This window comes from Muscardinus avellanarius (assembly GCF_963383645.1).
Source record: "Muscardinus avellanarius genome assembly, chromosome: 4".
Lineage (NCBI taxonomy): Eukaryota > Metazoa > Chordata > Mammalia > Rodentia > Gliridae > Muscardinus > Muscardinus avellanarius.
Genome location: NC_137789.1, coordinates 130441486 through 130458126, shown reverse-complemented (window position 1 = coordinate 130458126; position 16641 = coordinate 130441486). Strand labels below are relative to the sequence as shown.

Genomic DNA, 16641 nt, shown 5'->3' with positions numbered 1-16641 from the left:
ATTGATTGGTTGATTGCCAGTTTATCATTATTTTTTGGTGCAAGAGAACAAACCTAGGGCCTTGTGCATGCTAAGCAGATGGTTTATTTACCACTGAGCTATATCTCTAATCCCCAATTGTCATTTTGAAAGGTGAACTGGCTCCAGTTGTGGTGGCATATGCCTGTAATCCCAGTATTTGGGAGGCTGAGACAGGAGAATTACAGGTTCAAGTCCAACCTCAGGAACTTATGGAGACCCTGTTTCAAAGTAAAAATTAAAAACATAGGGCAGGGGTATAGCTCAGAGGTAGAATGCTTCTGGATTCAACCTTCAGTACCAATAAAAAGAAACAAAAGAGAAAAAGAGAGAGAGAGGAAGGAAGGAAGGAAGGAAGGAAGGAAGGAAGGAAGGAAGGAAGGAAGGAAGGAAGGAAGGAAGGGAGGGGTGAGTAGAAGGAATGTAGGTGGGTGAAATGGCTGAGTGTACATGACTAAGTAAAATCCTGATTCCCCAAGAGCTGGCCAACCCACCCCGAGGCTGCTGATGGTCAGGACACAGCCCTGCCCTACAGTCTTCTTTCTGCAGCCTCCTAGCAACCAATCCACAAGGTTTCAAAGCAAGTGATGCAAGATCTAACTACCTTTCTGCTTGATTCCTTAAAAGTTTCCCCTCCTCCATTCCTCACCAGAACATACCACCTTAGGTTCACTCTTGGTTGTGAACTAAAAGTGATTTCTATTCTTGAATAAATATTTCCTTTGCATATATTATATCCTGGTGATCTTTCAGCTGACAGTTATGATGTCAAAACCTCTCTGATGGCATTAAGAGCACAAGATAGAAAAAAAGATAAAAAATGTACTCTCCCACCCCCACCTCTTGCCACCTGGACAATGGCCCTCACTGGATACAAGGGACTATGCTGGAAAGGGACCGGAGAAGATGATGCAATATGGGACAAGGCACACCTATAAAAGCTTGGGAAGCAAGCCTAATCCTGTATGCTGAATTCTGTAAGAGTACAGCATGGGACTTTTAAGGCTTCTGAAAATTCTGCCAGGCTTAACTGGGAAAGCTAGGGAAACCACATTACTGGTTTATGGTAAGAAGTAAATGTATGATTATGGCTAGGAAGACCATCATGTCCTTAAAAGATATGAGAAGCTGACTTTTTGTGTGTGTGTGTGTGTGGTACTGGGGATGGAATCCAGCAGCCTTCTACCTCTGAACTAAACCTCCAGACCCTACACCTCCACACTTATTTTATATTTTATTTGGAAACAGGGTCTCATTAAGTTGCTGAGAGCTTCACTAAGCTACTGAGACTAGCTTTGAACTTGTGATCCTCCTGTCTCAGCCTCCCAAGTACTGGGATTACAAGCGTGCAGCACCATGCCTGGCTCTGACTTTTCTATATATAGAATCATAACCATAATAGCTGTCATGAGTGTTTCAATACCAGATATTACTCCAAGTGTTTCAAATAATTTATCTCCTAATAACCCTGTGAAGCAGGTACTATTATTAATTCCATGTTACAAATGGAGACATGAAGACGGGATTAAGGTATTTGCTAGAGACATTACGGGTAGTTAATTAATTAATGGCAGAGCCAGGCTTCAAACCCAGACACACTAACCATCTGTGTCCTTAACCTAACAGTTTCTAACCTTAACTGCTAAGTCATCTGTCTCTCTTCAGAAAAACTGCAAGGTGATACACATGATGCCAGTGGCCTACAGTCTTTAAATCATTCTTAAGCATATATATTTTTTTTGGGGTGGTGGTACTGGGGGTGGAACCCAGGGGCTTTTCTACCTCTGGGCTATACTCTCAGACCTATTTTTTTAAATATTTGGAAACAGGGTCTCACTAAGTTGCTGAGAGCCTCACTAAGTAGCTGAGGCTGGCTTTCTGTGTGATCCTCCTGTCTCAGCCTCTCAAGCTTTGGGATTACAAGCGTGCGCCACCATGCCCAGCTCAAGCATATTCTTTATTATGCTTTTGAAGATTAACAATGTCTTGGGTTTCCATAATTCCCTTTAAAGGTAAAATGGAAAAAGAAATAATACAATCTGAAATGCAACAAAATTATAACCATAGTCAATTTGAATGCTTACCATATACCAGGCTTTTTTTTTCTTTTTCCCTGGTGGTACTGAGGATTGAACCCAGGAGTGTTCTAACTCTGAGCTATCCCCTTAGCTTTAAAAAGTGTTTTGTTTGAGCCAAACATGGTTGTACACACCTGTAATCTCAGTTTTTAGGAGGCCTAGAGAGAAAGATCACAGGTTCATGGCTAGCTTTGACAACTTAGCAAGACCCTGTTTCAAAATAAAAATGGGCTGGGGTTATAGCTCAGAGGTAGAATGCATATATATACATACACACAAATACATATATATATATAACTGAGTCTTGCTAGGTTGCTGTAGCTAGCCTTGAACCTACAATTCTTCTGTCTCATCCTCCCAAGTACAAGTACAGGTATGTACCACCACACCTGGCTACCAGGCATTATTTTTACTTAACAACTGATATGCATTACCTCATGCAATCCTCTGGCCAGCTGTGAAAAGTATTATTACTGACCTATCGTATATGCAAGAAAAGAGGCTCTTGCTCAAGGTCACAAAGTTTGTAAGTGGTGAGGCAGTCTGATTCCAGAGACCAGCTCTTAGCCATGAAGATATGTGGCTTGCCTTGAGCCCTGGTTTATTTACCAATAACTTGTTCTGCAACTGGCACAGAAAGAAGCATATAGTGAATGCTTCAGCAAGCACTGGACCCCACAGAAAAAGTAAGAGACTGGTGAGGGCTACCCTTCCTCTCCCGTGTTACAAACATGTACTGCACAGGCTGACAAGGGTTTAAAACGCACGAGCTATCCAGGTGTGGTGGCCCATACTTGTGATCCCAGGTCTTGGGAAGCTGAGACAGGAAGATTACAAGTTCAAAGCCAGCCTTGGCAAGTTAGCAAGGCTGTCAAGCTAGGTTACCTAGTGAGACTGTTTCCAAATAAGCAAAATTAGGCTGGGAGGTAGAATGCCTCTGGGTTCAATCCCCAGTACAAAAAATTAAAAAAAGCAATCAGTCAGCCACACAAGCTTTGCACATTTGCCCAACATGAGCATATAGCCTTCCCAGACAGATGCAAAAAAAAAAAAAAAAAAAAACACCTAGAGAATGTCTCAGAGCCAGGCATGGTGGTGCATGCTTGTAATCCTTGTAATCCTAGTACTTGGGAGGTTGAGACAGGAGGACAGGAGGATCACAGGTTTGCAACCAGCCTCAGCTACTTAGTGAGGCCCCCAAAACTTTCAAAATAGTGAAAAATAGAGGTAGGGGTACAAATCAGAAGTAGAATGCCCCAGGATTCCATCCCCACTTCTGAAAAAATAAAATAAAAAAAGAGAAGAGGATGTCCCAGGCTTACCTGTCCCCTCATGACAGCAATCTGCTTATGGAATTGGCCCCTGTCAAAACCAGGATCTTTCTGTAAAAGAAGGGCAGAAGGAGAAAGGACCTATGTGAATCCTCCAGAGGAGCCCATTCTCTTCCCAGATAGAAACTTTCTAATAAAGAAAGCCTACATAAGGATTATGGGGCTTGATGAGGTCAACTAGCACCCTAGGAATTCCTCCTTTTCAGGAAATAGAGAACAAGAAAAATATCTTGGTTTTCTTCTAAAATTCCAGGCTCTAGTGGCTCATTTGAAAACAAGAGTCCTGTGTCCTGATGTAGCCATGTGATGCAGAAGATACACAGTAGTTTGATCCATTTCTTTCAAACCCATCCACACCAGGTCATACTGTCCATATGTGGGAACCTTGCTCTCCACTGGTGCTCAAGTCAGATGGGTGTTGCATCATGACCAGTTATAAAGCCATAAGGAATGTCTTCAATTGGTAACCAGGCTGAGGTTCCCAGGACTAACCTTGAAGAGTTCATATAGGTCCTCCTCCAAGTCCTTGACAAAGTTAGGGTCTGATATCTTTGGAAGAATCAGATCTTTGATCTCCTGAGAGAATGGGACTTTTGCCTGAGGCAACCAGGCCCAGTAAAAAGGATCTGTAAAAAGAAAAGGCTGAAAGCAAAACTTGTAATAGGAAACTCTCCACTCATCTTTGTTTTCTACTATCAGGGCACTTTCAGAAATCCCTCTTCCTTGACATATGACAGAAAAGAAAAAGTACTAATAACCATAAAGTTCCACTGCCTAATAAGTAGAGAAACCAGGACTCAAACCCAGATCTGCCTAATTCCAGAGTTCTTTCCCAGAAGTTATATGATCTTTCAAAACACAAGACTATCCAGAAGCACTACTTGCCATTAAGACACTGAGATGGTCCTTCGGAATATGAAGTCTGGTGCTACAAAGGGGCTAATGACTATTTGTTTCTCCCACTTTTGAAAAGATTCTCAGTTATAATGATATAGGGGATAACAACAAAACCAGGACACTGATAAAGGCTTATCTGTCGAGACTCAAATAAAATAAATTATGAAAAAATTATCCTCAAAGAGAATGAGAAGAATGTAGAGTTGAGAAAACTCGCCTTTCTGTTTATAATTTCTTTTTGGGCGGTGGCAGTACTGGGGATTAAACCCAGGGATTCACACATGCTAGGCAAGTACTTTACCACTGAACTACATACTTTATGCTTCTAATTTCTGCCACCCCTATGCTTCTAGTGAGAATAATATTAACAGATTACATCATGGAATAGTTGCCATGTGCTAGTCATTGTGCTAAAGGCCTGAGATGCATTCTTTCATTCATTCTTAGAACAATCCTGTGATGGAAGTATTATTATCTACATTGCAATGAGAAAACTCTTCCAATAATTCAGACACAAAGACTGAAAGCCAGTAGTGAGACTTACATGCCCTCCAGGAATCAGGATGTTTTAGAGGGAAAGCCAGCCCATTGTCTATGGCAGCCACCTTGATAACAGGCTCCTTCACCACCACCCAGTCTGTGTCCTGCAGAGCAAAGGAAGACTAAATCATTAGGAATACCATCTGCCTCAGGACCCTGAGAGTAGCAGCAAAGCAAGCCATCTCACCCCCTCAGACACCAATCCTTTAACTTATGTGGAGCTACCCTCTGAGCTGGTTTCTAGTTGTTAACTGAACTTGGTACATTTATGGTACTTCTGACCTTGCTTGTTCAAGATTCTTAGAGCTGCCTTCTTATCATGGGAAAGATGTGCTTCCCCAAATTGCAACAGTCCCTGGTAAGAAGGATGAAGACAATAACAAAGATCATCACAAGCCATCCCTTCTAGGGAAAGCACTGAGAATTCTATGAGTAGCAAAGAAGAAAGAAAAATCAATCAGTTGGCCAAGGTCCATGTATGTAGACCTTGACTCAGACTCCACTCCACTGGCAACCATGTACTCCAGTGAGAAAACAACCGCAGAAGTTGGCTGTTCTTTTACAAGAGAGTCTGTTCCCTGCTTCAATGATACATAAAAATGAAAAGGATCAGAGCTGAATGGAAAAACATTGGGCAGCCTCTTGTGACAACCCATGATAGGGACACTCACTATCTGTAGAGCTCCATGTTTCAGGTTCACTGGTGCCATCACAGGAACAGGACTGCAGTCCCAAGACAACTACATCAGAATCTTCTGGGACTCCTTATTAAACTGTGCAATCCTGAGTTTTGCCCCAGATTGATTAATCCATTTCTGGGGTAAAGATCTGAGGAATCTGCACTGTTTAATATTGATCTGGTTGGTTTTTTGTTTGTTCTGTTTTCTGTAGTGCTGGGGATCAAACGTGGGGCCTTGCACAGGTTAGGCAAGTACTCTACCACTGAGTTACAGCTCTCCAATAATTCAGACACAAAGACTGAAAGCTAGTATTAGAGAAGGATAAAATAAAAACCCGGAGCCAGGTGCAGTGGTGCACACCTATAATTTCAGCTTGGGAGGCTGAGGCAAGAGGATTACAAGTTTGAAGCCAGCTTTAGTAACTTTAAAAAGTAGGGGGAACTAGCCAGGTGTGGTGGCGGAAGCTTGTAATCCCAGCATTTGGGAGGCTGAGACAAGAGGATTGCAGTTTGTAGACAGCCTCAACTACTTAGTGAGGCCCTTTGCAACTCAGTGAGACCCTGTTTCAAAATAAAGAATGAAAAATAGGACTGGGGTGTAGCTCAGGGGTAGTATGCCTCTGGGTTCCATCCCCAGTACTGCAAAAAAAAAAAAAAAAAAAAAAAAGTGGGGAAGACCCTGGGGATGTAGTTCAGTGGTAGACTATCCTTGAGTTCCCTAGTACCACAAAAAGAAAAAAATTAATAAAAACCAGGGCTAGAGCTGTTGCAGCACCTTTGCCTAAAATGTAAAAAGACCTGGATTTGATTCCCAACACTGGAGAGAGAGAGAAAAAGAGAGAGAGAGAGAGAAAAAGAGAGAGAGAGAGAGAGAGAGAGAGAGAGAGAGAGAGAGAGAGAGAGAGAGGGGGAACATAAAAATCAACCTCACTCTCCTCCAGGTAGCATTCTAACTTTTAAAACATGTATATCCAGGCATAGGGCACACATCTATAATCCCAGTACTTAGGAGGCTAAGATAGGAGGAACGCAGGTTCAAGGCCAGCATGTGGTAATTTAGCAAGACCCTGTTTCAAAATAAAATAAATAAAATATGGCTGGGAGTATAGCTCAGAGGTAGAATGCCCTTAGGCTCAATTCCCAGTACCATAATAAATGAATGAATGAATAAATAAATGACAAATAGATAGAACAGCAGCAGAAGAATGGCAGAGAATGAGAGAAACAGGAGAATAAGAAAGGTATAGGAGCAGCTTGCACTAAACTTAGTTCTATGGAATTGTGATCAGTTATGAAAATGTCCTATGGTTTAAATAGGGACCAAACAAAGCCAGGCGTGGTGGCGCACGCTTGTAATCCCAGCATTTGGGAGGCTGACACAGGAGGATCATGGTTCGAGGACAGCCTCAGCTACTTAGTGAGGCCATTTGCAACTCAGTGAGACCCTGTTTCAAAATAAAGAAAAAAAATAAGGCTGGGGGTGTAGCTCGGAGGTAGAATGCCCTGGGTTCCATCCCCAGCACTGCAAAAAAAGACCAAACAAAACAGGTTCATTTCATGCAGTATCTCTCAGTCCTCAAGGCTACTGTGCAATTTGAAGCTTAAAAAAAACAATGTTCCTTGCCGGGCGTGGTGGCGCACGCTTGTAATCCCCACACTTGGGAGGCGGAGACAGGAGGATCGCGCAGGTTCAAAGCCAGCCGCGCTGGCTTAAGAGACCCTGTTCCCAAATAAAAAAATATAAAATTGGTCTGGGAGTGTAGCTTCCAGGAACCCCAGTACCACCAAAAAAAAAAAAGAAAGAAAGAAAGAAAGAAAGAAAGAAAGAAACAAACAAACAAACAAACAAACAAACAAACAATGTTCCAAATGTGTTCCAAACTTTCTTGCCCTTTTCTTCATCCAATTCAGTAGGATGTTCCATAAAATACATATTTGGAAAAATAAATTTTAAAAATCAAATATACCTATTTTGGGGGTAGGAAATACTAGGGATTGAATCTAGGGGCACTATACCTATGAGCTAATTATCTAGCCCTATTTTTTATTTTTAAACAGGATCTCACTGTTTCAAAGTTGCTGAAAATTTTACCAAATTGATAAGGCTGGCCTCAAACATGTGATCCTCTTGTGTCAGCATCCCAAGTACTGGGATTATAGGTATCTACCATCACTCCTGTCTAATATACTAATTCTAAAGCCTTGGGCTTCCCTAATTATTGTTCTTTTTTTTTTTTTGCGGTACTGGGGATGGAACCCAGGGGCATTCTATCTCCAAGTTACACCCTCAACTCTATTTTTTATTCTTTATTTTGAAACAGGGTCTCACTGAGTTGTAAAGGGCCTAAGTAGCTGAGGCTATCTGCGAACTGCGATCCTCCTGTCTTAGCCTCCCAAATGCCGAGAATACAAGTGTGCGCCACCACGCCTGGCTCCTAATTTTTCTAAACTTATGTGACTTAAGTATCTGATCATTTTATGTGTTTCTATATTATAAATATATTCCTCCTCACCCTCTTCTTTGAAATACAGAACAACCTCTTACCCGAGAGCTAGAACTATCCATTGGACAGTCATATTTAATAAGCCAGTTGTCGTTGCCTCGATCTGTGAACAGAAATATAAAGGAATAATCAGGGTGGCTTTTAATTTTAATAATGATAGATCAATATTTTGAACATATGAACCAACCCTTCTACTGAAAACAACTAGTAAAAACTGGATAAAATATCTAAAAATCTTCAGAAGGTACCAGTGATTTTAACAAAACTCTAAGAATTAAAGAGTCATCCAGGCATGGTGGCATACACCTATAATTCCAGTACTTGGGAGGTTGAGATGGGAGGATTGCAGGTTTAAGGCCAGCCTCAGCAATTTAGAAAGACTCTAAGCAACTTAGTAAGACCTATTTTCAAAATAAAAAATAAAATAGGGTTGGGGGTATAGCACAGAAGTAGAATGTCCCTGGGTTCAATCCCCAATTGAATCCCCTACCCACACACACAAAGAATTTGAGACAAGTTCTGAGGGAAAAAAATCCAAAGGTAAGATTCCAGTATCTGTGGCTTCTTTCCCCCTATAAGACCTGCTGATTTGGAAAGAAGTGGCTAGAACTTTGGGTAGAGCAGTGTTCTAATACCTTGTGGTGCTAGTGAGACACAAAATTGTAACAGAGTCACTGATAAGGAGGAGGGACTCGGGCAAGTCATTCATGCTTTGGGCTAAGACCTGAAGGGCTATACCTTGGAAATAAGTCAGCACTGGCCCCAGCACCTAAAATTAAAGTGAACCTTGGTTGCTAGTGACCTAGCTCCTGGCCAAAAGCAGACTTCATCCTCCAGACAGGTTTGATTCCAGCATCCCAGGCCTTTAAATATTTCTATAATTTCTGATAGAAATTATCTGACAACCAAAAATAATCAGATATACAAAGAGACAAGATAATATGAGTAAAAACAGAAACAGAAGAAAATTAAAACAATGTATTGAGTCTTCAAACAATGGAAGTATCTTATACTGACTGTAAAACATTTAAGATAAAATATTATTATGTTTAGCCCTGTGTGGTGGTACAAGCTTGTAATCCCTGCGCTTGGGAGGCAGAGACAGGAGGATTGCTCAGGATCCTCGCTGGCTTAAGAGACCCTGTTTCCAAATAAAATATAAAATAGGTCTGGGAGTGTAGCCAGGGTTCCATCCCCAGTACCACCACAAAATAAAATAAAATAAATATATATATGTATATATATATACATATACACACATACACATATATATTATTATGTTTAAGAAATAGATAAAAAGCAAGGTTAAAAATATCAACAAATCCAGGTGAGGTGGCACACACATGTAATCCTAGTACTTGAAAGACTGAGAATAGAGGCTCACAGATTCGTGCTCAGCCTCAGCTACTTAGGCCCTCTACAACATAATGAGACCCTTTTTCAAAATAAAAAGTCTTTAAAAATAGGGCTGGGGGTATATCTCAGAGGTAGAATGTCCCTGGGTTCAATCCCCAGTAACACACACACACATGCACACGCACGCACGCACGCACGCGCGCACACACGCATGCGCATCCTGTGATGCCTCTTGATGCTATAGGAATGACTTGGGATCAAGTATAAGAGGGCTCTTCATGGTGTTTTTTAGAGCCAAGTGTCTTCTGTCTGGCACCAAGAAAGAGGCTAATAAAATGTAAATACTGACTCCAGGCCTTACCACCTCTGGACAAATGATGTGTCTCTGGAAAAATGATGTGTCTAGACAGTTTTACCTGGAAAAGCATTCTCTAAGACTTCCTAAATGCACATGAGCCTTTAAATATAAGAAAAAAAAAACTCCTGATAGTGACTGATTTCTAAACCCTACATGTCACCAGCACCCACGCCTCTGCCCCCAGGCCTCAGCAGAGCCTGGCACAGGGCCTGGGGCCACCCCTGGCTGCTCACCAGTGTTGCGGATAATGTAATCTAGCACCACCAAGCGCTCAAATTGCAGCAGTAGTTGCCGATTAGTATTCTCAGGGAGAGGTTCTGCTTCAAAACGCCGCAACCAGTAGTCTGCATCTTTGTAGCCTTCAACAAAGAGCTGGAATGAACCAACCTGCAACCGAGAGGAAGAAACACAGCGTTTCTCTACAGCCCAAGTCCAGAGACCACAGGAGTAATCTGGGGATTCATTAAAGCCCTATGGAGTTACAGCAGGAAGAAGAATGATCTTTATATGTATTTCTTTGCAAGTACACGGGAAAAGGGATGTGACAGAGAGCATCCATTTAAATTAAAGAAGCCCATACAAATGGTTCAGAGGAATAGAAATTTATGTCTGTCTCTTAAAAAAATTGAGGAAGAATGGAGACCCAGGGCAGAGTATTTACATGCCTATATTCATGCCTGAAGGCATCCTGTTTCCCCATTTCAATGACTGCCACTGTAAAACATCACCTCAGATAAGCCACATAACATCTGCATACCTTTGGTGGTAGCCCAATGCGGTTAAACCGCTGTCCAACTTTTGGCACTTTCTCCAGTGCAAGCCGCTTGCCCCTGGACTTCACACGGTCAATGGCACTATAGTTGAAGGTTTCACTGGCCAGGTATACTACCTATGGTGGAAAGAGAAGAGAAACTGAGGTTAGAGTTAAGTTAAAGGGAACAGACCACAATGGGAGAGGACAGCTAGCTGCTCACCAATGGTGATCTTCCAGGACACAGAGAAACAATAAATTTCTCAGGCTTCCTAGCAACTAAGAAAGGGAACATGGCTAGTTCAGGCCAATGGACTGATGTAAATTCACCATTTCCAGGCCTGGCCCCTAAAATCTCCAAGGATCTTTAGTTTACATTTCCCCATTCTGCGCAGCGAGAAATAAAGGGGTCTGAGATGATAAAGCCAAACCATGAAAGAAGCCTTGTGACTACATGAATGACATGGGATATGGGAGGGCTGCCCCAAAAATATGAACAAGAAATCATTCATATTAAATATATTAAGCCATTGAGATTCAGGAGTTGTTACAGCAGTTAGTTTGAATTACCATGACTAACAAAGTCACCTCCTGGATTACAAGAATAGGCCGAGTGCTTATTTTCTTTCCAGATATAAACAAATTGCAATTTACTGTTATAACCATTTTATTTACTTTTGAATTTAATATTTTGTGCAATTATTTTTATTATATTAAAATAAGCATGAAAATTGTTTTTCTTTTAATGGACTTCTAAATTTATGAAGAAACTGTACCCGGAACATTATACACAAAAACTAGTAACTGCCTCTGAGGAAGAAAACTGAGCACCAGGAGGCAAGAATGGGCAAAGGCTGAATTACTTTTCTCTGTTGACTCTTTTGTACCTTCTGACTTTTGCACTAGATGCATACATTGCCTATTCAAAAATACTGCAATGGGCCATCGATATTACACTTGTCAAATTCAGTGATATCACTGTAAGCTGTATATGAATCCTTCATTACACTTACTTTCCCATCTTGTGATTATCCATTCAGATATCTAATGTCTCTTTTTTACACACACAAAATTTTTTTTCCCCAGAACTGAGGGCTGAGAGCAGGGCATGGTGGCACACACTTGTAATCTCAGCATTTAGGAGGCTGAGACAGGAGGATCATGGTTCAAAGACAACCTCAGGCTGGGCGTGGTGGCGCACGCTTGTAATCCCTGTGCTTGGGAGGTGGAGACAGGAGGATCATGCTGGTTCGGAGCCAGCCTTGCTGGCTTAAGAGACCCTTTTTCCACATAAAAAGGTAAAAAAAAATAGGTCTGGGAGTGTAGCCCATGGGAGTGTAGCCCGGAGGTAGAAAGGCTTCCAGGAACCCCAGTACCACCAAAAAAAAAAAAAAAAAAGACAGCCTCAGCTACTTGCAACTCAGTGAAAACAGGGCTGGGGGTATAGCTCAGAGGTAGAATGCCCCTGGGTTCCATCCCCAGTGCTGTTTAAAAAAAACAAACAAAAAAAAAAAAACAAAAAACTGGGGATGGAACCCAGGGCATTCTACCTCCAGGATCCACCCCTAGCCCTATTTTTTCTTTCTTTCTTTCTTTCTTTCTTTCTTTCTTTCTTTCTTTCTTTCTTTCTTTATTTATTTATTTATTTTTTGTACTGGGGTTCCTGTAAGCCCTTCTACCTCCGGGCTACACTCCCAGACCTATTTTATATCTTTTTATTTGGAAACAGGGTCTCCTAAGCCAGCGCGGCTGGCTTCGAACCCGCGCGATCCTCCTGTCTCTGCCTCCCAAGTGCGGGGATTACAAGCGTGCGCCCCCACACCCGGCTTATTCTTTATTTTGAAACAGGGTCTCACTGAGTGGCGAAGGGCCTAAGTAGCTGAGGCTGGCCACAAACCCTTGATCCTCCTGTCTCAGCCTCCCACCTGGCTCACATGTACAATTTTATTGGTACACTGAAATTATATAACATAGTGAATTCAAAGTGACACATTTATATGTCCACGCATCACTTGGTATATTTTCCCCACTAATGTCTCTCTTAAAACTCATGAGATTTGGGTAGGCAAAGAACATCATATTCACATTAACATCCCAACACCTGACACAGGACTTGGCACATGCTTATTATTTATTAAGTGAATGAATAAAATGAATGGATGAATGAGTTATAAGCTTATTTCAGAGATGACAACAAGAAGGTTTTAGAATACTTTAAATCAAATTTATAAGAAAATTCTGGTCCTAAGCCTTGCAAATTTCATTATAAATAACTCATTATTTTACCCATGAAGCTCATAAGTAAATAATTCCCTGCTATCCATTCCTCCTCCTCTCATTCCCTCCATCCAATGTTAACCGGGTTCCTAAAGTGGATGTGCAAGGAACTGCAATAGGTCTTACAAATGAGGAAATCTAGGCACAGGAATGAAGGAAAAGGGGCTTTCCGAAGACTACTTTGCCAGTTTCCATGATGAAAACCTGGCTCTCTGAAGCCATAGACATCCTTTTCCTATAAGATTTACTTGTACTCATTCTTCCCAACAAACCACTTTTTCCCTATGACTAATGAAACTATCATAACCTGAAATCTCACAGGAACAGAAAACAGAAACAGCAAGTGCAAATTAGAACCTATTTGTAGCTCCATCACAATTGTGAGCCCGTTTCCATAGTGACAGGTGCTCTGATCAACTGGATAGAATCCTGTCAGAAGGTTAGGAGAGGCAGGGAAGGGAGCAATTCCTCTTAACATAAGCTTGCAAAGTTATCTCAATCTCATGGGAGACAAGTGTTTTTTACTGTTGCTGACTTTCTGATGTAAAAGAGCCTCAGGTCTTTAAGATTCTTTAACAGGGAGGGAAGAAGACCACAGATGGGAAAGAAAGGGGTCATGAGGGTAACACTAATGATTAGAGTAACTCATAAAAATGCCACAGGTTAGCTGGGCATGGTGGTGCACGCTTGTAACTCCAGTACTTGGGAGGCTGAGACAGGAGGATCACATGTCCAAGGACAGCTTCAGCAAGTGGTGAGACCCTCATCAACATAGTGAGACCCTATTTCAAAATAAAAACAAAACTGGGCTAGGAATATAGCTTGGAGGTTAGAATTCCCCTGGATTCAATCCCGAGTACCATTAAAGAAAAAAAAAAAAAGAAAAAAAAGCAAATACCACAGGTTAATATTTAGGAGTGTTTACTAGAGCCAGGCATTGGACTAGATTATTTTATGTAATCCTGATAGCCACTCTACAAATACTTTTTTTTATTTTTTGGTATAGGGGATTGAAACGAGGAGCATTCTACCTACAAACTATACCCCCAGCCCTATTTTTTATTCCTTATTTTGAAACAGTTTCAATTGTGGAGGGCCTAAGTAGATGAGGCTGGCCATGAACCTGTGGATCCTCCTGTCTCAGCCTCCCAGGTACTAGAATTACAAGCGTGTGCCACCATGCCTGATTTTACAAGTAGTTATTTATATCCCTATTTTTATAGTGAGAAAACTGAGCCTAGGGGATTAGTTGACTTGGCCAAAGATAACACAATAAACTGCAAGGGTGTGTGTGTGTGTGTGTGTGTGTTACTGGATGTGTGTGTGTGTGTGTGTGTGTGTGTGTTTTACTGGATGTGTGTGTGTGTGTGTGTGTGTGTGTGTGTTACTGGATGTGTGTGTGTGTGTGTGTGTGTGTGTGTGTGTGTGTGTGTTACTGGATATCAAGCCCAGGGGGCATTCTACCTCCAAGCTACACTGCCAACCCTATTTTGTTTTTACTGGGAAACAGTAGAAATAATAGACACAGTAGAAACCGCTAGGTTGATGAGAATCTCACTACTTGGAAGCAGTAGAAACAGCTAGGTTGAGAAGAGTCCCACTACTTGCTGAGGCCGTCCTGGAGCCTGCTATCCTGTGTCAGCCTCCCAGTACTGGGATTCCAGGAGTGCACTGCCCTGCCCAGCCCCAGCCCTCTGAATGCTTATGCACTGTTCTCCAGAGCACCAGCAGAGCAGACAGGCACAGACCCAGGGTAGTCTGCTGTTTGCCTAGCAAAGGCAAAGGAAGGCACACAGGCTCATGAGCAAGGAGTATTTAAGAGATTCTAGAGTTTTGGAGAGATCTAGCAAAAGGATTTCCGATTAGGCAGGAGACTGAAAGTATGCTGTTTAGCATACTTTATGCTTTAGGTTTCACACAAAGAAAAACCCAAAGCATAAAGTGAGGGAATGACTTGCACAAAGCCAGGCAGTAAATTACTATCAAAGGAAACTTATTATAAGCCTGGTCAAACATTCTCTCTAGAGACCTGAAGCTGGAGCCTACTTGGTATGATTTCTCATGATATGTCATTTGCTGATACACCTGGTACTTAATGAACACACATAAATATAGTATTTTGCTATGTGCTGAGCATGGGAGATAGATTTCTTAAGAAAAAGTCTCTGACTTCCAGGAACTTACAGACTACTTGGCTTACTATTTAGTAGAAAAGGAGCAGAGATAGTCAACCATTCACAATAGTCAAATTTTCTTCTAAAAAACCTTAAGATGCCAGATGTGTTGGCACGTGTCTTTATTTCCAGTACTTGGGAGGCTGAGACAGGAGGACTGCAGGTTCAACACCAGCCTCAGCAACTTAGTGGGAATCTCAGCAACCTAGTGAGACTCTGTTCTAAAACAAATTTTTTTTTTTTTTTTTTTTTTTTTTTGTGGGCCTGGGGATGGAACTCAGGGGCATTCAACCTCTGAGCTACATACCCAGACCTATTTTTTATTCTTTATTTTGAAACAGGTCTCACTGAGTGGCAGAGGGCCTCACTAAGTAGCTGAGGCTGTCCACGAACCACGATCCTCTGGTCTCAGCCTCCCGAATACTGGGATTACAAGCGTGTGCCACCACGCTCAGCTTAAAACAAAAATTTTAAAAGAGCTGGGGGTAGCCAGGTGTGGTGGCACACGACTGTAATCCCAGTACTAGGGAGGCAGAGAAAGGAAGATCACAGATTCAAGGAAGGCCTCAGCAAGTAGTGAGATTCACCAACCTAGTAGACCCTATTTCACAATAAAAATAAAATAGGGCTGGGGGTGTAGCTCAGAGGAAGAATGCCTCCAGGTTCAATCCCCAATATAAACAAAAAAATAAAAAATAAAATAAAACAAAATACCTTAAAAATAACTGGGCATAGTGGTACATGCTTGTTATTCCAGCTACTCAGAAGGCTGAGTCAATAAGGTCCTAAATTCAAGGCCAACCTGAGTAAACTAGTGAGAACTTGTCAAAATAAGAGCTGTGGAGCTGAGCTTGGTGGTGTATGCTTGTAGTCCCGAGACAGAAGGATCGCAGGTTCATGACCAGCCTCAGTTACTCAGTGAGGTGAGGCCCTCCACAACTTAGTGAGACCCTGTTTCAAAATAAATAATAAAAAGTAGGTCTGGGGTGCAGCTTGGAGGTAGAATGCCCCTGGGTTCAATCCCCAGTCCCACCAAAAAGAAAAATAAAGAGGGGCTAGAGATGTAGTACAGTGGTACAGCACCCTTGGGTTCAACCCCCAGTACTGCAAAACAAAACAAAATAAAAACAAATAATGACCAAAAAAAAAAATAAAACCACCCATGGTGGGGCACACTTGTAATTCCAGTACTTAGGAGGCTGAGACAGAGACAGGAGGATCACAGGTTCATAGCCAGCCTCAGCTACTTAGTGAGGCTCTCAGCAACTTAGTGAGACCCTGTTTCCTGTAAGACCCTGTAAGTGAGATCCTCTTAGTGAGACCCTGTTTCAAAGTAAGGAATAAAAAACACGGCTGAGGGCCGGGCATGGTGGTACACACTTGTAATCCCAGTACTTGGGAGGCTGAGACAGAAGGACCGCACAGGTTCAAAGTCAGTCTCAGCTACTCAGTGAGGCTCTCAGCAACTTAGTGAGACCCTGTTTCCAAATAAAATATAAAACAGGTCTAAGGAGTACAGCCCGGAGTCCCTGGGTTCCATCCTCAGTAACAACAACAACAACAACAACAACAATAACAAAAAGCCAGGAGTATAGCTCAGAGGTAGAATGCCCCTGAGTTCAATCCTTGGTACCACCAAAACAAACAAAAAAAAACCCCAAAACCAAACAAACAAAAA

The 16641-nt window shown here is 41.9% G+C and overlaps 1 protein-coding gene across 1 annotated transcript in view; it reads right to left on the bottom strand.

Annotated features, from left to right (window-relative positions):
* The window catches only part of PI4K2A (phosphatidylinositol 4-kinase type 2 alpha), a gene marked incomplete at both ends in the record, with an annotated part of 35070 nt that overhangs the window by 2271 nt on the left and 16158 nt on the right, over positions 1–16641 (bottom strand). The window contains 6 exons of the mRNA XM_080695083.1: positions 3419–3478; positions 3920–4053; positions 4869–4968; positions 8089–8150; positions 9995–10148; positions 10519–10650. Of these exons, the coding sequence (XP_080551209.1) occupies positions 3419–3478; positions 3920–4053; positions 4869–4968; positions 8089–8150; positions 9995–10148; positions 10519–10650 (642 nt within the window). The remainder of the gene's footprint in view (positions 1–3418; positions 3479–3919; positions 4054–4868; positions 4969–8088; positions 8151–9994; positions 10149–10518; positions 10651–16641) is intronic.